This window comes from Ciconia boyciana, chromosome 3, assembly GCF_034638445.1.
Source record: "Ciconia boyciana chromosome 3, ASM3463844v1, whole genome shotgun sequence".
In the NCBI taxonomy this organism is placed as follows: domain Eukaryota; kingdom Metazoa; phylum Chordata; class Aves; order Ciconiiformes; family Ciconiidae; genus Ciconia; species Ciconia boyciana.
Window position 1 is genome coordinate 99930377 of NC_132936.1, and position 21544 is coordinate 99951920.

The 21544-nt window shown below is 37.9% G+C and overlaps 1 protein-coding gene across 2 annotated transcripts in view; it reads left to right on the forward strand.

Annotated features, from left to right (window-relative positions):
• The window catches only part of THADA (THADA armadillo repeat containing), a 169586-nt gene that overhangs the window by 34783 nt on the left and 113259 nt on the right, over positions 1-21544 (forward strand). For both annotated transcript variants that reach the window (XM_072856806.1, XM_072856805.1), the window contains 3 exons: positions 2563-2673; positions 3820-3942; positions 5170-5261. In XM_072856806.1, the coding sequence (XP_072712907.1) occupies positions 2563-2673; positions 3820-3942; positions 5170-5261 (326 nt within the window). The remainder of the gene's footprint in view (positions 1-2562; positions 2674-3819; positions 3943-5169; positions 5262-21544) is intronic.

Here is a 21544-nt window from a genome sequence, read left to right on the forward strand (position 1 = left end):
AGAATTGTAAAATGGTGGCCTAGAAAATACCACAAAGAACTTGGGAGGTCTGCTCAACAGTAATAAAACAGAATCAAGTAATAGAGTCACAATAACTCGTGTTGACTGACAGTCTCGAGTGCAATGAATGAGTAGGTTACTGAAGAGTTTTATCTGTGGGTGTGGGGCCATGCTCCCGCAGTCTTTGCTCCCCACGTTACCATCAGCTCCACACATCCCAGCCTCTGGCTTCTGCCAAGTTCAGAACTGATGGCTGATCTGCTGGCTGGCAGTGTTCTGTCTCTGCTCAAAGTACCACCTCCTACTGAGTGCCTCGCAGTAGTATGCAGCAGCTCATCTGCATCCTTGTGAGGTCAGTCACTGCAGAGTTGGTCCTGCAGATTACACTTAACCTGTTTCCATTCCTTTGCTCCTTAAAGTGGCCATGATTGCTTTCCCCTAAATTAACCTCCATCATTTTAATTTTCAACCAGTTTTCTAAGACAGGAGTCCAAGATTAACTACGTGATTTGTAACTTTCTCCGCTCACTGAAGTATAGTCTCAAGCATGTTCCAAGAATCTGAGGGACTGCTGGGAGCAAGCTCTCCCTGCCAGAATAATTCATCTTGCTTGTTTTGCACTCCGAGTTTGCCCTGAGAAAGTTGAGGCAGCCTGCTTCTGTCTGACCTCTCTTATGTCAGTCACAGCCTGCTCCTGGCTTCACTAGATGCATGTGTGCTAGGCAGCATAGATCAGAAGTAGGGCATTGGTTTTAGAGACATTTTTCCTTCTCAGTTTCAGCAGTTCAAGACCTTTCCCTTTTATATCTGTAAGTTGTCTGCAAAATGAATTTGGTGATTTCATGTCTTCTGGTTTCCCCATTCACACCGCAGAGTTGAATCCAGTGGGCATTAGCTAGTGTTAATCCTGAGAATGTGAAAAAACAAACATATTTGAATCAATTTTTCATGTAAAAAGTTACACTGTCTAATGTAAGGACTAGGTGGACCCAACAGTATCCCATTGCAGAAAACGTGTGTAGTCTGCAGTTGGCCTACATTACTGAGTCCATATGGCAAAGCTTGCCCTGTGCCATAGCTGTTTAGATAAACAGGTCAGATGCTTCTATTTTGACAGCTCAGGAAGAGTACAAAGTTAGTCTAGTCAATTAATCCCAATGTTCATTCCAAACCTTCTCTTTAGTCTGAAATAATCTATTTTTGAATTGTAATTTCATTGTAAAGAAAGGCGATGGTGTTCTTTGGCAGTAGTTCTGAATGTGCCTGTAGCACTCAGTAAAATGAATTAAGCCTTAAATAGCATGTTGCATTCAGATAATAAAAATACAAGTTGTAATGCATATCCTAACAGTACTATAATAAGGTTATTTTATTAATGCATAAAATTGAGGCTCAGTGTGGTCTCTTTGCCATCTGCTTCCTGTGACATTTATTCTTGTTTTACTAAAACACATCTGTTTTAATGATAATATGTAATTTTTAAGGTTATGAGCATTTTAAATGACCTATTTAAAATAGAAATATTATTACCTAATAGTACAAAGGTGCAGCTCCAATTAGTGGGTGAGGAAATTGTGGGAAAATACTACTTACAGCTTTAACATTTTTAGGGTATGAAATTTTAGTCTTCAGTTCATTCTCCTCTATTTTATACTTCATGAATACCTCCCCCGCCCCCCCCCCCCGCCCCCTTTTCTTTTCTCCCATTTTTAAAGGTACTGATAAAACTGACAGTGACTACTTCTGGGTTTCTGCCTAACCTTTATACTTCACTTGGCTTGCAGTTGACCCATTTGGTTGTTCTTATGTGATGTAAATTACTATTAAATACTTTGTTTGAACTGATGCTGAACAGACTCTGGCCTCAAAACACAAATGGATAATAATTTTTATTAGAAATAAGTGATTTATGATTATCCCTTAGTACTAAGTTGGACAAATTCAACGGGAGCTACCAGACAGAGAAAGATTGTTTTAACTCCACTCCTGAATTTGAGAGGACTAAATTAGAGTATTTTCATCTCAGCTGAATGTCCTACCCATTGAACTACTATTTGGAGATGGATGCATCTCTTCTCTCCTTTTAAAAATGTGCTGCTTGTTTTATCCTGCTTTGCAAACCAGGATTTATTCTTTGGCCAGCCCATGTAATCTTAAATATGTATGTTATTAAACTAAAAAAAAAAAGTCCATACTAGGAAATGTAAGTAAATATGGCAGATACTTTCACTGTAATAAATACTATGATTTTTTTGTGTGTGTATGATAACGTAAATTATCTGTTGTATACAAGCAAATTTTCTTAGGCAGGTGGATGGATAGTGCCTGAGTAAAGATTTTGTATTGAAACATTGAATGCTAAGAGACTTCGAACAAAACTAAGAGGTAAAACTGAAACTTACTTTTTGCACATTTTTCTTTAGTCCTTGTGTATGGTCAGAAGCTAGGCTGTGATATGGTAAATATAGGAATGTGGAGCAGAACTTATAGTAAAGAAAAATGGCTAGAAATACCTGATTTTGTTTTCTTTCTCTCTCTCTTTTTTTTTTAAACTTTCTGTAGGCTTTGTTAGCTTCAGAACCAAAGAGCAAAACAGATTTGCTGAAAATGACAATGAAAGAATTGATATCTTTGGCCGCACCTTTGAATGAATCATCAAGTGTAATTCCACAGGTAAAATACAGAAGGCAAATGTCATAAAGGTGTTTGCGTTACTTCCAACAGTTAAGGAAATTTGTGTTTTTAATAAGGATAATTTGTTTTCATTATCTATAGCTAGATTTTAAAATGTGTTTGCATGTGCAAAGGTTATGAAGTCACTGGAATTTGAAAGTGCTTAAGATACCAAAAAATGGATTGGGCGTAATTTGATAGGTTTTTTTCTAGTACAGCAAATATAGTCATATTCATTTTGAATTTATATGATCAGTTTACTGCCTGTAGTATATTTCTAAACAAACAGATGAGTCATTTCCTTTTTACAAGGAAACTAACGAGCAAGCATTTATTTACAGTTAGAATAAATAAACGAGTTGCATAAATCATATTGTATGCAGTAAAATACCATATGAAAAGTGATTTTAAGCATGCTTAGTAACTTCTAAAACTTAAATATATACATTTGTAACGCATAAAAATTTTATTTTAAAGTCAAGATCTTTATCTTCAAAATGTTGTTATCAAATACTTAATCTTTCTGTTTGTAAGTGCAAGCCATAATTTGTTGACAATACATAGAAATATGTTCTAATGGCTCTGCCAGATCTTCTGCTGGTATAAATTTATGTAGCCTTGTCACAGTCTGTGAAGCTACACAGATTACCACCTTCCCCTGCAGAGTGTAGAGAAATATCAGAAAATGCTCCATATGGTGAAGCAAGCCTGGCTGTCAGTTTTAGCTTAATATTGTCCTCCTGTGAGTTGTAGTTTATTTTTTCTCACAGTATCTACAGCATGTCAAGAATGTTGGAAAAGATGATTCTAAACTTTGAAAGTTATTTTTACAGCCATGATAAGCTAAGGAAGAAAGAATGCTGGCCTTCGCTTGCAATGCCCGGGCTCTACTTGTTAGAGGAATATATTTTTTAAATGTAATTGTTTTTAACAGTGTTTGCTGCACCGTTTTAATATATTTTTTTAATAGCAGTATTCTTGTATTTAATAGGGAAATAAAGTGGTGTAAAGGTGCATATGGATTATTTTTGTTTCACATGTTCATTGCTGCAATTAACATATATTAAATTTAAGATATTTTTCCAATGAATATATATTTTAATCTATATTTTTATATATTTTAATATCTATCTTCTACCCCCACAGGTTCATGCTTTAAATACCCTTCGGGCCCTGTTTAGGGATACACGCTTAGGTGAAAACATCATGCCTTATGTTGCAGATGGAATACAAGCAGCAATTCTAGGTTTTATGTCACCTGTCTGGGCAGTAAGTTAGTTGTTAGTTTTCCTTCTTTAATGTAACAGGATATAGAGTGGTGCTGTTCAGTGAAGCTTTCGTCATCTTTCTAAATGGCAGTACCACGATTTCTGGAATGTTACATGGTGTAATATTTTAAGGTACAATAAAGAATAATGTAGACCTGCAACAAAGTCAGTTTTGGTCACGTTTTTTGGTTTTGTTTAATTTTCCTGTAGTGTGAAGTGCTGATGTTGACAAAAAGTAGGGACAAAGATTACCTTTTAGATAAAAATGTATCTGGCTGTTAAATTTTGAGTCAGTGCACCTTGCTAGTAAGGAGTGTATTTACATTCATTCTCACTGTTACTTTGCTTTTCAATAGAAGATAGTATTCCATATGGCATGTTAAGGTAGAACATTACATGATCTGCCATGGATAAGGGTGAATCCTTAGGCCGCACCTCGAACACTGTGTTCAGTTTTGGGCCCCTCACTACAAGAGAGACATTGTGGTGCTGGAGCGTGTCCAGAGAAGGGCAACGAAGCTGGTGAAGGGTCTAGAGCAGAAGTCTGATGAGGAGCGGCTGAGGGAACTGGGGTTGTTTAGCCTGGAGAAAAGGAGGCCAAGGGGAGACCTTAAAGGACCTTAAACTACCTGAAAGGAGGTTGTAGAGAGGTGGGGGTCGATCTCTTCTCCCAGGTAACAAGTGACAGGAGGAGAACAAATGGCCTCAAGTTGCGCGAGGGGAGGTTTAGACTGGATATTAGGAAATGTTACTTCACTGAAAGGGTTATCAAGCATTGGAACAGGCTGCCCAGGGAAGTGGTGGAGTCGCCATCCCTGGAGGTATTTAAAAGACGTTTGGATGAGGTGCTTAGGGACATGGTATAGTGGTGGTCTTGGTAGTGTTAGGTTTACGGTTGGACTCGATGATCTTAAAGGTCTTTTCCAACCTATACGATTCTGTGAATCTGTGAATGCTTTGAACCACTAGAAATCTGGATGTATCCCTTATATTAAAGATAGACAACTCCAAAAAATGTGAGCTTTCTATTAGTGCCATTTTGATAAAAAGGAAAGATGCTATGAATTAATTGATTCCATGTGCTGACCTCTGAGCAGTGGGCATGCTCTGTCCTTCACTCAGCTGTTCGTCTTTTCGACTGTACATTAGTGGCTGTATTTAAAAAAATATTAGTACATTTCAAAGGGATTTTTAAAACATAGTTCATGTTCTTTTCTTTTTCCTTTAGGTAAGAAATTCATCTACACTTCTTTTTAGTGCTCTGATTACAAGAATTTTTGGGGTTAAAAGAGGGAAAGATGAAAATTCAAAAAAAAATAGGTAAGCTTCACTTGGTACCAATTGTAAGTTTGCAAAACATGACCTTCGCCAACAACAGTTTGAAAATATTGCTTGCTTTATGGATATATTTGAGTCACGATGTTACAAAAACATCTAGCTTTGCTTAAACTGCGCTGCCAAGAAATAAGCGGTAGGGCCAGAAATATCTGCTGTTAAGCACTGAGAGTTAATTTGTACTCATGTGCAGTTTCACAGAAATAAAATGCTGCTGAGAGGTTTTGGTACCAGCAGCTCTTCCAAATGTCCAGTCTCTCTTGTGGTCACAAACTAGCCCTATTGCTCTCAATAGCAAAGAGAGGAGGGTGAAGAAGAGCAGCAGTCGTCACATGTGTGTTCCCTTAGCTCTAGAGCAGGCCTGGAGGTAATCTCACCCCTACTCGTTTGGTATTTTTTCCCTTTAGTCTTCCTACTCTAGAACACCCTGTCACTCTTTCGTGCCTCTTTCTTCCAAGCTTCAAAAATTGCAGCTTGTGAAGCTGCTTCTCTTCCAAGGGATTCTACCCTTGAACTCTGTAGTCCTGCTCCAGCTCCTCTAGTATTTCACTTTCTTGTGTAAAACCAATTATCTTCTTACTCTTAAAACTCCCCAGTCCTGAGGATTCCTATTTCTCTGCGCCCTCCAGTTAGTGCACAAGCACCCCCATGTTTTCTTTGGCCTTCAGCCCCTTTCTTTCGCTTCTGCAGCAAGTGAAGCATGCCTATGCCCTGTGCTCTGTAGTTGAGGTTCCTGCTGTAGCAGGGTTGTGAAAATAACCCCAGATGCAGAATGAACTCATTAAAAAATACTCCTGGGGGAGTCTGCGGGGCCATAGAGTGGTCACACTATGGATATGATGGTAACCATTTCAGAAATTCCTAATAGATTTTCAAATCATGGACAAGGTATGCAATTTCTGAAATAAGGCAATTGTTACGATTTACCTTCAAAAATTCCACTCTTTTTTTTAACTCATTATACAGTGGTTCTTCAGTGTTGATCTATGTAGCTAATATAATTTTCATGCACATTACGAGAAGCTAAATGTCTTGGGATGATACTAGTCTTTCATCTTTTAGGTGATAGATAGGTGCTGTTTTAGCTGTTTGAAATAATCAATTTCAGGTTTCACTTGAAAAATTAGTTACAGTGGATGTATGAATGTAAGGAAAAAATACAGGTGGGAGATTGGAGGGAGATTTCCCTTAAAAAATAACTCTCCCCCAAAATTATTTGAAATGTCATTTCCCCTACTGTATGAAATTATCCCTGCTTTGTCAGAAACCCGAATCACTTCTCGCCCAAACCTGGAATTCACTCCCATAACCCCTGAAACCCAGGCAGAGCAATAAAAAGTGTTTCTCATTTCTTGCCTTCTCACTTTGTTTTTGTAACAACATTTAAAGTTGGGTTTTTTTTAATTTCAATATTGAGCACTTACTGAATGAGAGCTGTACCTCAGCTTTTTAAAGCTTGTATCCTAGGGAAAAACTTCACACTAACCTCTGCAGTGGGAAGGCAGACTGACTTCTCAAATACATGCAGTGTGATGAGATACGTAATTGGAGATTTCTGTTTGTGAAGCTGCAGAAAGTAATGCATTTGAGCATCTGTTGGGGTTAGGAGATATCAGAATAAAGGAGAGTAAACTTTTATATATTTGAATTGAATTCATTAAAAACAATGTTAATTTTTATGTAACTGGCACTGTCAACTTGCTTCTCTGAAGCTTTTTGTTTACAGCAATTTCTTTGTAATCATTTTGACCAAAAGATGTTAAAGCTGGTCTGGCTTCTTTTTCTTCCTCTATCCATTTTGCAATTTTTCATTAAACATTGTATGTAGTCAGTTCTACTGTTTCCCACCTGAAGTCATCAATGCCACGAAACAGGGAATGGGAAAAATCTTCTAAAGACAGGTCGGTGAGAGACAGGAGGTATGAAAACAGAGGCAGAGATTTGATTTCAACTTTGACTCCTGTCTCTACAGGAGATACTGGTTTAGGAAGAGAATGATGTAGAGGTTGCTTGGCTATTTTATTTGTAAAGCTTCTTCCTCTGAACCCTGCCGGTGGGTTTAAGGCAGGCTGTGTTTGGGAAGAGGTCTGTGTTTCAGTGGTTTGGCACCACGAGGTGTCACCATTGCTGCACAGGTCCCTGCAGCCACATCCCTGGGGGGCAGCTGCGCTTGGGCACTTCTCTTCTGGAGCTCTAAACTTGTTTTGTTTAGTGTTTTGCTGGAACAGAATTCATATATTAAAACAAAGTAATTTTTTCCCCCCACTTTTAAATCTGGCAGTTTACTTCAAAAGCACTAGCATTTTAGCAGCTTGCATTTATAGGAGCTTGTGTGAAAGTCATCTGGGTTTGAGCTGCTTGTTCTGTTGCCTGCAGGATGTTCTGTTTGGATTAAGGGAGAGTCTGGCTGTGGACAGAGACAGACCAACTCTCTGATGCTGCCATTAGGACCGTGCATAGGTTTGCAGCTTGCCTGATTTTAGGTTAGGGGTTTAAATCTGTCTCTTCTGTGCCAGTGGGGAGTTACCTTATTGCTGGGCTGTTTTGGGCATCTGTCTAAAAAAGGATGGACTTTCTGGTTGTTTTGTCAAGAAGGGTTCCTATAAAACTGATACAATTGTGGTGGTGGAGAGTTTGTGTAGACTTCCAGAAGAAAGCTTTGTTGGAACAGTACTGGCTACTTAACTCCACTGCCGTGTTTCTTTAACTTATTTTGTTACGTTTCCCTCTTTTTCCTCTTATCTCCACTAAAAATTCACATATAGCATCCTTTATACAAAAATTATAGGCCAATCATGTCTTTTGCTGCTATTAGTCTGCTGATGTTATGTTCCATTCCCTATTTATGTTAATTTTGTACATTATAATTGCCATGCAGCTGGGGTGTTTGCATAATGACAATACAGTGGTGGTCCATTATTTGATGGTCTTGATCAGTTGTGAAGCACTGGATTGAATGACTGAATGAACTACAACCTCTGTCTGATCAGTAACCTGATTTAATTTGTTTTTTTTCCAGGCCTACGTAAAAGAATGATGGGTTTGGACTTTTGTTTTGATTTCTGGGGTTTTTGTGTTTTGTTTTTGTTTTGCTTTTTCCCTCCAAACATTCCTGTGTCATTTTGGGTGTTTGCAGTAGAACAACTGTGTGAAAGGGCCACCTTACTCTGTGACAAAGAGAGTGAGGGGATGCCTAACTCTGCTGAGAGACATTTGAAGTCACATCTGCAGTGGCCATCCCTACTGGAGAGCAGGGGCAAGAAAGCATGCTGAGCTGGGCTTTGTGATCATTGAAAGGGCATTAGGAAGGTCAGCCAGAACTGTCTGTCTCAACCTGAGGACAAGGCAATACTAGATTATGCTAGAGAAGGTCCGTTCTCTGAAAACTTGGTCTGCAGTTTGAGGAGACATGGGTTGAAGAATTTACCAGCTCCACATCCTGGCTCCTGCTGCTCAGTTGTGCTGGTTCAGTTGTCGGTGGGGCTCTGCTGTGGGTCAACTGCAATGTGTTTGCATCAACAGATGTAGTGGTACAACTGGGGACTGGAGAGCTGGGGCAGTGGAGGAGAGGGATTTCTTGAGCAGAACTCTGGGCTGATGCCAAACTTCACTCTTACGGGTTCACTGGAAACTTGAAGGGACTCTACATCATGCTCTACAGGAGATGCAATCATATCCTGTTTTCATTAAATATTGATGTGTCTTTTTAATTTTAGCATGGGCAAAGAAATAATGAATTGGGAAATTAATCCTTGAAAAATAACAACTGTGTGCAACTCTTGCAAGTAGAAGAGAGAGAAGTTGTGTGAAGACTGTTTACAGTGGTCCATGCAACTATACAGGTTGAGCTTTCTCTTTCTAGTGAAAAGAAAGTTAGAAACAAAGACATTTTCTCTGGGTTCTCTCTTTCTGAGAAGGACCGTATCAAAACTTCTAATGCTGCTGTAAGTGTGTGTGTGTGTGTATATATATGTGTGTGTGTGTATTTGGCTAAATGATACTTTGAATTCCAGATAATTGACATTTTAAAAATGGTCCTGTTTAACACTTACCTGTAGGGGGGTTTGGTTTAGTTTTTGTATACTTGATTTGGGAGTATGATTTTTTAAATGTTATGATAATTTCAAGTCTGCAAGACTTGGAATGAAACTCTAGCCACATAAATACAAAGTAGTGAGGAAGGGTTGGAATTAGCAATTAGCTTAAGGTTGGTCTTTGCAATTAGCAAATTTGCAGCTTAAGGTTGGTCTTTGCAATTAGCCCATTTATATTTGGTTACAGAAGGTGTGCTCTGCATAGATACACCACAGTGTGCTTTAGAGAAAATAACCACCCCTTCTCCAAGCCCATCACAGCACAGCTATTTATGTTAGTTTAGCCAGTCACTTCATACTTGGAGGACGCTAGGTCTGCATCCTCATTTGCCTAGCTACTGTGCTACCAGCTGCGACCTGTTCCCCAGCCCCGCTGCCATTCAGCGCTTGCCCCCGTGCTGCAGGTGCTGGGGCCGTGCTGGGGCCTGCCTGCTGCCCGAGCAGTGGCTCTGGAGAGGGGCTGCCATGGCCCTGGCCCGCAGGCACGTCCTCCTGCTGGCTGCTCTGGAGGCACCCCTCTGAGGGGCATGTTGAAGACCTGAGTACTACACTCGGTTTAATGCAGATTGATTGAGGTAGGACTTTGAACGGCAGTGAGTTCAGTAGGCCGATGAGTTTTGCCTCTCATGTTTTCATTAAATAGCCGTTTCCAGTTTTCTTGTGCAGTCAATTTACAATGTAGACTTGCTGAGTCCATGCACTTTTCAAGAAGCTGGGGTGTAGTGTATGCTTAATAATTCTGGGTTTTTTCACAGTTGGTTTTTTTTTTCCTGTTAGTGTTGCTACAGATTGCAAATGATCTAAAGTAAATGTTTGCTCTAGTTCATTGTAGGCTCCGGTATTCTTCACGTGAAAAATTAGGATGTCTTGAGATGAGGAGATTCTAAAAATAAAATGGAATATGTATTGTGACAGTTAATGCAGATCTGTACATGAAAGTCAAAATAACTTACATATAAAGTTAACTGAAATGTAATTAAATTTCTCATCATAGAGGAATTTTCTTCTGCCCAAATGAGGTACAGTAGTAATAGTGATACTTTCACCTAAATTCTTACACACACACACACACATATGTATGTGTTTATATATTGTCTATATATGCATTATATATATGCCTGTATATAATACTGGAGTACAGACCAGTGGTCTGTAGGCCAGTGCTACGCACATGCACACACATATATATCAGAGACCTTTTTGGTCTGTAGTCCAATGCTAATTAAAGCTGCTATTGCTTGTTACTAGACAAGACTCTTCTCATCAAATACCTGTTTTTTCTGGCTTTTATCTCTCTTTTTTTTTCTTTTTTTTTTTTTTCTTAAAGGATGAGCATGATCAGAAATTGCCTTTGAGGCAATTTGCCATTTGACTTAGGACAAGCTTTAGTCTTTAGAGTAATAAAAAAGGATCATCCTGGCTTATCTGAAAATGGAATTTTTTGAGTTGGAATATAAATGTTGCAAAGTCCTCAGAAAGAATAACCAATGGCCTCAGGTAGAGGCTGGGGTTAAAAGAAAGGATGGGGGGTGGGGAGAATTCCCTTAGCTTCTCACCTTGGTGGAAGAGGTTCCAGAAAGGAAAAGCTTCAACTCTTTGATTAAAAAGCATTTTTTTAAGCAAGGCTGAAATAGTACAGCCTTGTAACAATAGTTACAGCCAGTAACCTGGTGATTTTTACATGAAGTAACTGATGTATATATGTATATATTTGCATTTTGAGAAGGGGAAGCTCTTCTGTATTTAGACTCCAGTGAAGGGAAAATCCATATGCAGAAAAATACTTAGCTGCCAATTTTACACACATTTTCTGTGGAGTAAATATTCATGCTGTTAGGAAATTGAGTATGAATGCTGCCATTTTCTCAATGTTGGTTTAGATATATTTGAAAAGAAAGGAACAACTTTAATTGTCATCTGCATAGTACTTCTTTGAGTCTTTATTTTCATTGATAGCTGTCAGTAAATGTTGGCTATCAATAACTTCAAGCACTTGGAAAGGAGAAACTTATCTTTCTAATTATAATAAGATGAAAACTATGAAGATATGAACAGGTTTTGAAGATGCACTATTGGCTGTGAGGCAGTCAACATGCACGACTGCCCTCTGCTTTCTTTGTTTTTATCGCAAGTTGAGTGTTCAGCACTTCTCAGTAAGTGGTTGCTTGCACACCTGAAGGTCACTAAGTAAAACCAAGTTAACTTTTAAAAACACTAAATTGATTTTGTTTTTCTCTTAAATTGACATGTACTTTTTCTTTAATGTTAAGGTTTTGTATGAATACTTTTAAGACCATAAATAATTGCATTTTACACTGTGAAGGGTTAGAGGAAAACACTGTAAATTGAATGTTCTAATGCAAACCTCTCTTTTCATAATATTATCCCTCAATTAAATGAATGTGGTATTATCTTCCTTTTCACTAAGTCACTCGAGTTGTAGCTAATGTTCCACATCTGGCAGGCTAACACTTCCAATATTTCTAACTTAACAGCTGAAAAATCTGCCTTACATCAATGATGTTTTGTCAGTCTTAACAGCAACTTTATTAGACTTTTGCAGTGCATCATACTGGGTTCTGATAGGACTTCTGAGATAGGTCTATGTTGCCCACAGAGAAGTGGACAGTACTGTTTTGGGATAATCTGAGAAAAATTTTGGTGGCACTAATGTGGTCAAGCTGTAATGGCACATCAGTGTTGTAAAATTGGATAGCCCTTAGGAGAGTTTTACTAGAGGTGATACTCAGATTGACTCTAGCCCGTAAATGCTCAGTGCTGCCTTGGAGACATACCACTGGCAGAAGTCCTGCGTGCCAGTTGAGGTACAGCTACGCGTGAGAGGATGCTGACTGCAGCGATGGGTCCGCAGGAAGGGCAGTGGTGAGGCAGCAAAGTGCTGAGCCTCTTGTGCTGGCTCCAGCAGGGAAATGCAAGTACGGCTTGATTCACAAAACTGGCCTCTGAGCTCTGTACCTCTTGGACCGCATGCTGCGGAGGGAAGGGTTGGGATTGCTTTATCTTGGATCTCGTTAGTGATTCCCTAGTGGATTTTCTCTGGCAACCTTGTTCTGTTGCAGCTTTTCAGCTGAAACACCGGGTCAGCGACAGTGAGGTTTCACGAGATGACTGAGCTATTTAAACGCCTCTGGTCTTTTTCCTCTAGCTCCTTCTATGCCACATTTTGCAGTCTGTTCCCTCCATGCCACCTGAGTTGTTCCAGTGAATGCTTGCAAAGTAGTTATTAAGGATTTGGTGCAGTACATTGTCTTGTGAGGGGGTTGTTTTTCTTAAAAAGAAATCCTTCCCTCTTCTGTCTGCCAGAAATAGGCCACATTTATTTTGCTCAACTTTTTTGTTTTTAATGCTCTGGCTCTTTTTTTTGATTGACTTTGACAGATTTAGAAGACTTAATCTCAGAACTGTCTCAAGAAAACATGCAAAAGTTCAGGCTGACTCAGATAACTGTTACGGCCTTTACTGATTAATAGTTCAATAACAATATGCTTGTTTAAACATAATTTTGAACAGGCTTCCTATTTCTAAGTGCTGAATAATGATGATAAGGTGCTATTAACTTGTAAATTGAAGGTAAAATTTTTGAAAGTTTTGTGCAGAAACAGACACAAATAGAAAACATGCCCCTAAAGAAATCTGTTTCCCTCTGTGTTACTACTTCAATTATTCTGTTTGTTTTACAAGTCTAATCTAAAACTATCTAAGATCCCCTGTAGCAGAAAATATGGACTGTTCTCCCCTTGAGGTTGAGAATGCTATGTGTCTATATGATTTCTGCTGATTTTAGGAACACAATGGGTGTATCTGAAATGCCTAAAATCTACAGAACCATTTTTACTTCAAGATTTTATCTTGTATATACAGAGTCAGAAAAACATTAACCCACATAAATCCTAGTCAAATCTTTGGGGCCTAAGTACACACTTAAAACACTAGTGTGCAAACGTGTATCTGTGCTCTCCTGAACAGGGAGGATCTTCATAACATGTTGTCTTAAGTCAGAGCCAGAAAATAGGAAGATGAACATGGTAAAGTGACCTGAATGAACGTTTACCCAAGGTGAAACATCCTAAAAATATATGTTCTGGCCTGAGGTAACTTCAGTCCATTCATTTGTTTTAAATAAATTAGGGCATAATGTTAATGTTTGTTTCTACCAAGTGAGTAAAATGCATTAAATGAAACAAAAATTACTGTAAACCTAACCACGAGTAGATAATTTAGTTTCTGCTGTAGTGATAAATGTTTTCATTAATATGAATTTATATAAATCTGTTTTGTACTATACATAATGTACACATCCCTTATTCATTAACTTCACCATACTAAGTAAAAAGCAGTTACTCTTCACAGAATACTTCCAGACAGAGAGAAAGTGTGTGGGTGGTTTGGAGGTAAAATTCACAATGTTATATTTGTGGCAAGAGATTAAAGATAATAGTTATATAGGCAGTGGTTGAACAGAGTTCTTGGAGACTTTCTAGAGATACATACATATCTCTTAATTTTATTTATATGTGTGTGTATACGTACATATGTACATACATACACATGTACACACTCGTGAATATACACAGTTTGAAGTGATGTTCCCCTATTTTTATTCTGAGTCCATTGTATGCTTACTTCTCTTGCTAGTATAGCAACAAAAGTGCTCTTGGAAAAGGACTTCACAAGTTATTTTAGTGAACTGTGTGTTGCATAATTATTCCTCTAAGTCACACTTTTCCTGAAGTATTTGTTCTACACAGGTGCTCTTTCCGTACCTGATTACACAAAGGGTATAATAAATAGCAAAACAAGAGGTATAAAGAAACTTGTACTTAAAAGAGATCAAAGCAAACCAGACCATGCAGTCCTTTGGAAATCTTGGCTAGCTCTCTTGTAAATAAAAGTGCCTCTAAAGCAGAAGGTATTTAACTACTGTATTTATACAGGCCTTGATTGACAGTTCAGTTATTAACCTCATAAAAACACAGCAACGTAAACTAGTAAGAATGTTTATTCTAGCACTTCTATCTGAAGGAAAATGAAAACCAAGATATAGTGGCATATTCTTAGTTCCTTTCAAGTATTTATTTTAGGGCTGCATAGCATAAAAGAATGCTTTTTCAAGTCAGTGAACTTAAACTATTTTGCTTACTGTTCTGGGATTTAAGTATTTTCTAATTCCTAACAAAACAAATGTTAGATTTATTGAAGGTGCAAAGTCACCACATCTTTACTGAAGGTGGAAACCCCACATCTTTAATGATTCTTCTTTCCCCTTCATAGTGTTTCTCATTTCATGTGGGGTAAAAATGAAATCTGAATTGTTTTTTGTAACTAACTTGATGTGGTTATAGAAAAGTTGTCCCTTCTTGTCACTGAAGAGGTGTCCTATATCATGTTGGGTCTAGAAAAACAAGTATGCAATAATCTTTTATATCCTTGCTCTTGGGCTTATTAACTGATGTATTGCACCAGTTTTTTTACAATTGTTTTTTCTGGGCTTCACTGTGGCTTTTAAAGCCTCCCCCCAAAAAAAATTACATGGCCATTTTGTCTTGTATGGGGGCGCTAAAATTCCCTTATGCATGTGAAATGTTTGTTTGAAAGCAGCTTGTCATGAGTCGTCAGACAGGATGTGATTTCAGGAATTTAACTCTTAGGTATGTTCTTTAAAACAAAATTATCTGAAGCAAACTCTTAAATTTTATATATAATCTTTATTTCTAAAGGAACTTGTCTGTTGCTATTGTCTCTGTCTCTTAGTAAGAATGGTGATGATTCTCTGGTTGTCATCCAGAGAGACTGCTAATCAAGAGCTTTCAAACTTTTTAATCAAGAGCCACCAAATTTTATGTGGTTATTTTTATTTCACATCAAGCTAGTATTTTAAATACTAGTGTATATTGTGGCAAAAGTAATACTTTGTGCTGAACTGAAGACTAAGTTACTAACTTACAAAAAAACGGGTAAATCCCAAGAATTTTGTTGTTCTTAGCAGGAGCGATTGTTTACTGTAATTGCAGTAGCTAGTAATGGCCAACAAATACAGGAAGACAAGAAAAACACTGATCTGTTAAGGAGACAAGGTTAAAACCATGGTTCTGGAGTGGGAAGTAGCTAAGTGGAATCATAGAAACTGTAAAGGGATCTCTTGATCCTGTTTCCTTGATTCCCCTTCAAAGTATGACTGTTAGCAACACTAGATCAGGTCAGCAGTGGCTTTGGATGAGTTAAAAACCTCCAAGGATGGAGATTTCACAACCACGCTGAATAACATGTTCCAATGCTCCATTCCCCTTTTTCCTGTTGCCCAATTTAAAACTGCCAAGCTATGATTTGTGACCATTGGTCCTTTCTATACCGTCTGCAACTGCTGCAGGAAGTTCAGCTCTCTAATCTTTGATTCCTTCAAGTGGTTGTAGGCTGCTGCTGGATCTTCCCTGGACCTCGTCTTTGTCAAACGGAACAAACCTGTCTCCTTCAGCTTCTTCTCATAGGGCATGTACTCTAGGCCCTGTCCATCTGAGCAGCTGTTTGCTGGACCCTCTCCTGTTTCTTCTAATCTCTTGTGAACCTGGCAACCCAAAACTGGATGGAGGATTCCATGTACAGCCTCACTGTGCCAAGTAGAGGAGGGTAATAACTTCCCTTGATCCGCTGCTGCATTCATCCTGATGAACATAGTCCAGTATGTGGTTTCCCCTGTTTGCAGTGAGGACGTACAGTTGGCTCATACTGAGCTTGGCATCCACTCCAACCCCCAGGTTCTTTCCCGTGGGGCTGTTACTGAGCCAGTTGGTTTTCAGCCTGTACTGATGCTCAGGGTTATTCAGCCCAGGTGCAAAATTTTGTGTTTCTCCTTGTTGAACTGCATGAGGTTTCTGTTGGCCCAAGCCTCAAGTTTCTCAAGGTCTGTCTAGGCTGAACTTCTACTGTTTGGTGTTTCATCCACTCCCTCTAATTCAGTGTTGTCCACAGATCTGCAGAGTGTGCTTTCTATCTCATCAACCAAGTTGTTGATAAAAATGTTGAAGAATGTAGGGGCCCCAGAATTGACCCCATAGAGTATTCCACTGGTTACCAGCCAACAACCAAACACTGAACCATTGATACCCTTTGGGCCTCGTGGTCCAGCCCAAATGCTTTGTTTATCCAAGCTATACTCTCTCAGTTTCCAAATGAGAAAGCTGAGTGAAGCTGAACCTGTTTGATAAGTACAGCATTTTCTAGTCCATTTTAAAGTTTTATGCCTTAATAAAAATGTAGCTTAACTGCTTTCCCTAAAATAAGAAAGAACAGATTCCAAGAATGATTTTAAAATTACGAGAATTGTTTTATCAATTGTCACAAATCTGTTTGAGTTTCATCCATTTGAATGCTCACCAGACTCTTAGATTCTCTGTGCATTTACGGATAAGTTTCTTTAGGTTGGTTTCTGTGTCAGTTACTTCTTTATGGACGTGAAACTCTGCAACCTGGCAAGTTTGGAGCCTTTCAGTAGTATGTACACTCTCTTCCCAAACTCCACTTATGGTGCTTGCCCTGGAATTTGCAGTTTACCTTCCTGAAGTGACCATAATGGGGTCAATTTAGGATAAATTTAGGATTCTGCCTCTCTTTTCTCAAGTCAAGTGGAACCTGCAATTCTTTTGGAGGTTTCTGTTTTTTAAGAAGGTGTGAGCCACCTGTTTACACTTTCAGAAACACTGCAGACCTCAATTTTGTTTAAAAAGGAGTGAAATACAAGCAAGTTTTTAAGGGTAATCAGTGAGTTCCTGGAACTTCTGAAAGGAAGCTCTAGAAATTTTTCCATACTCCTCCAGTGTACATTTTAGAATCTGCTTGCATACAGTCTTAGTCTGATTGATGACATCAGGGGTGAGATTTGAAAATTACTGGTTGCTAATCTTTATATAGTTCTTAGCAACAGTTCAGCACCAGTGGAGCTGCATGTGTTTAAGTAAGGGTTGGAATTTCCACGTGGATCAGCATGTCACACAATCCCAGGAGCACACAGTAGTGAGGGTCCTGCTGGTACATTGACTCAGTTCTTTTCATAAACAAGCTTGCTATGCTATTCGTTTTATAAACTGATCAAGTCGTATCTTAAAAACAATTTGCTTTTTCCCACTATTTCTGCAGGAAGACTCCCTGAATGCCACCTTCCCAAGTAAAACTTCTCAAGAATCTTGCTGCTTTGATCATTAAAAACTTAACGTGCAATGTATATTTATTCACGGCCATTTAAGACTCATTTGTTCTTATGCCAGCATTGTCCTTTATTTTAAATAATTATTTTCCCTCCTGATGCTTCCCTTGAGGTATTTGTGGATGCCAGTCATATATCCCGTCTGTGTTAATTTTGCCAGACAAAACAAGTTGAGGTTTTAAAATCTCCTCTCAGCAAATTTGCTTTCTATTCCCTTGGTTATATGAGCAGCTTTTTTTAAGTGTCTCTCTTAGCTGGAAGTTAGCTGGGATTTATTCCAGTTTACGTCCTACCTGATTGTTGGAGTGTGGCATTAGTATTTCCTTGTCCGTACTGACTTTATCAGGGTTGGTGTGTTACAGAATCACATGTGCCTTTTGTCTTTGCCCTCTTCATGAGGGATCCAAGGTACCAACTAATATGCTTGGGTCCTTTTGAATTTTCCAGCTGATGAGCTCCTAAGTTGTAACACATTTTTTAATTAGTCCTTGTATATGCAGTCTTGTTATCTGCTATTAATTTCATGTCCTTCTAATATTCAGGTCCTCAAGATACGCAGTTTTGTTTCATAGTGTTCTAATCTTCCCTCTCTACAGACAATGCCTCGTAAGTTTTGTTTCATTGATGGATTTTCATTGGCACACTTCTAATTCTTTTACTGTGGTCTTCAGTTAAACTAATAACAATGTTGGTCCCAACAATAGATTAGGTCCACCAATAACTGAATTGAAACATGTTCTTTTTGGGTCTTTTTAAAGTCCTGTTCCTTCACTGACTTACCTATTTTTTCTAATAGCTTACCCTAATTGCAGCATGTCAGATATTTTACTGTCACTCCTAGAGATTACACTAGAGTTTAATCTCTTAAACCAAAACTGTAGTTTCACCATGGACCTCATGTAGATGTTTCCTGAGACTACCTTGCAGGATGTTGTCTGCTTCCTGCTGTTTTCTGTGTCTCACAGAAAGCCCATGGGTTTTTTAGCTGTGAAGGAAGCATACGAGAACTGGATCTCTGCTCTGAGCTGGAGCTGCCCTGCTTTTTACTTTGAAGCAAATGTTGAGTAAAAAATTTGCAGACTTCAAACACTTAATTTGTTGAGATAACATTTAGGAGACTTGTGTGACTGGAACTGTTTTATTTCCTTTGTCTAGAAATATTTTTGCCGTTCTTGGGTAAGGTATGGCTTAGGTTGGCACAATCTAGTTTCTAACAGTTTTGCACATTGCACTTCATTCCATTTTATCTTATTTCTTTATCTGTAACTCTTCTCTTTTTCAAGTTTATTTTTTCCCTAAATTTCTGTATATTCTTGAGGCCAGAATAAAGGTCTGTAGTTCTCTGAATCATTCTCCCTACCAGCACTTTTGAATAATTTAGAATGTTACGTTTGCTTCCCTAGTTGTATAATATTATGCTGTCTTGCTGTGTTGTAAAATCCAAGATAAGAAATTATCCTTTGAGTTGAATGTGGTAAATTCTTTGAGTTTTGCTTTCCCTTCAGTTAGGATAATTTCTGTTTTCTGTACCTTTATTACTATTAGTTGTCCTGTCATGAAATGCATCTGACTGTCATTAGTGCTATTTAAGGAGCAAAAAATTAATTTAATTCTTAAAGCATATCTGAATTAGCTTTGGTCTTTACCATAAAACAACGTCATACTTTTTTTTTCTTGGTCTTTTTTGAATAGTTGAAGAAAATGTTTTCCATTTATTTTAAGTTTATGCTTCTGAAATATATCTTTGTTAATAGGGAAATAAACTTTGTATATTTTGAGACAGGATCTAACTACTTAACAAGTGATATGGGTCAGGGAAAGAACATGAATGTCAAAATGCACAATTAAAAACTAATTTAGTTAAGTTAGTCTAGTTAAGCCGCACTGTGGGGTTTTTTCATAGTTTAATGAAGGCAAAAGAAGCAAATATGTAAAATGTGGATTATCTTTATAAATCCATCATTTTGAATGACAGTTTTGCCAAATTCAGTCCTGGTTTTTAAATGATTTCAGCAGCAATTGTCCTTGCAGTGCAAGGAGTAAGTTGGATTCTGTTTCTGCATTACTGCTCTTTAACATAAAGGATCATCTGACATATGATTCCAATGTAAGGAGCGGTATAGCAAGAGTAGATTTTACGGAAGACAATTAAGAGAGGACTTATCGTCTTTTCATGAAAACTACATTCCTGGCCTTGATCTCTAAATGTGTCCGTCTATATTGGTTTTATTCACATTCCAGTTCTATTTTTCCTTTTTTAAAAATAATATTCTTATTTTTTCCCTGCCACAGATCTGACCATGCATTTGTCATGACCTGAGATGCTAGCAATATTTATGTTCAAAAAGAGCACCAGAGACCCTTGCTGCCCTCAGAAGATTTGTTTTCTCTAAATCTTACCTATGCTATACTCAAATATGAACATATTTACTGCAAATGTTCTTTAACATGTCAGTTGCTAAAAGCAGCATACAAGGTTATAAAGCCCTCAGTTCTGAAAAATAAATGAAAGAACAGAAGCAGGTAATCTTTGACACATGTTGCAGTAAAATGATACGTATGCCCCAGTGTCACAGCAGAATTTTAATCTCCTAGAGTATTCTCTTAAGTGTACAGCACAGCTTAAAAAAGAACACTGCAACATCCATGGACTTATTATATTTATTTTAAAAAATGCAGTTAAATAATTCACACACTCATTATGCATAACAGTGGAATATTTATTTAGAAAGACACTACTTATATAAACATAGATACTAACCCTTGCATTATGCAGCATCGAGTTGCTACTCAGACAAACGTAATGTATAATGACCGGACTTGCCAGAGTTTTCAGCAACATTTATGAATTTGGTTCTAGAAGTTTGATGATAACGAATGTCTTCATAAGCAAAGCAGGTGAAATGAAAACTTGTAAGTACATGATCTTTAGCTTACTTTAAGCCACCCCAAGTTCTACTCTGAAAGGTGATAAAACGAAAGAACCAGTGCGAAATGAATGGAAGAACTACTGACAATCGAGAGTGTAATAAGGACTTCTGTTTTAGCTTATTTTAGAGAAAAGTAAAACTGTTTTTTGTACTTTCCTAAAGAAGTATTATCAACACTGTAAAATATATTCTTATTCATGCTTAAAATAGACTTTTCCTTAGAGTTTTATAGATTTAGTGTCTTTCAGTTATGTCTTTTTTTTTAATTTTTACTACTACAACTAGTTGTTGATTTTTGATAACTTAGCTGTGATTCACTGTTGTCTTCCATATGCTTACTGCTAGGAATTAAATTCTGTCCTTTGTAGCATCACATGCCTTCAGAGTAACTTCTTGCCAATTTATATGAACTGTATATTCTGTGAAATATCTTTCTTGCTGTCATCACAACCTTCTTTCCCTCTTAAATAGACTCTCGAGCAGACAAAAGTAGGAAAGAGTTTGTTTGACCCAAAGGCATGCAAAGAATAGTTAGGAGTGGTGGGTGTAGCTTGATTCTGTATGGCATGGTACAGAAGATACCTCTGTATGACTGTGTTTTGTTAATGGAACATCTCTTCAGGTGGGAAAACTGAGTGAAAAGGGAAAGAAACTCATGTATGTCTCCCTTTCTACGTAAACACCCTTCGTCAGTCTTCTGAAAAGTGCTAAACATGACTGCCGTCTCTAGCCATCAAAATGGAACCTTTTGTGAATGGGGTGTACTCTAATTTAGTCATCTGGCTTTTCTGCATAATTGCTTGCATATGACAAAGCATTAACATTGTTAAACTGCAAAGTATCTGAGGCATAAATATTGCATCTTCCTATTTATGTACCACAGTATTCTGCGTGTATAGAGTTTTACAAAGTATTTTTACAAGTGAATTTAGGAGGATATGACTGCTTCCATTAGTTTATCTCTCAACCTTTTGACATTAAGCATCATTTTAATTATATACTTAAATGACATTTTATGTTGGGAAG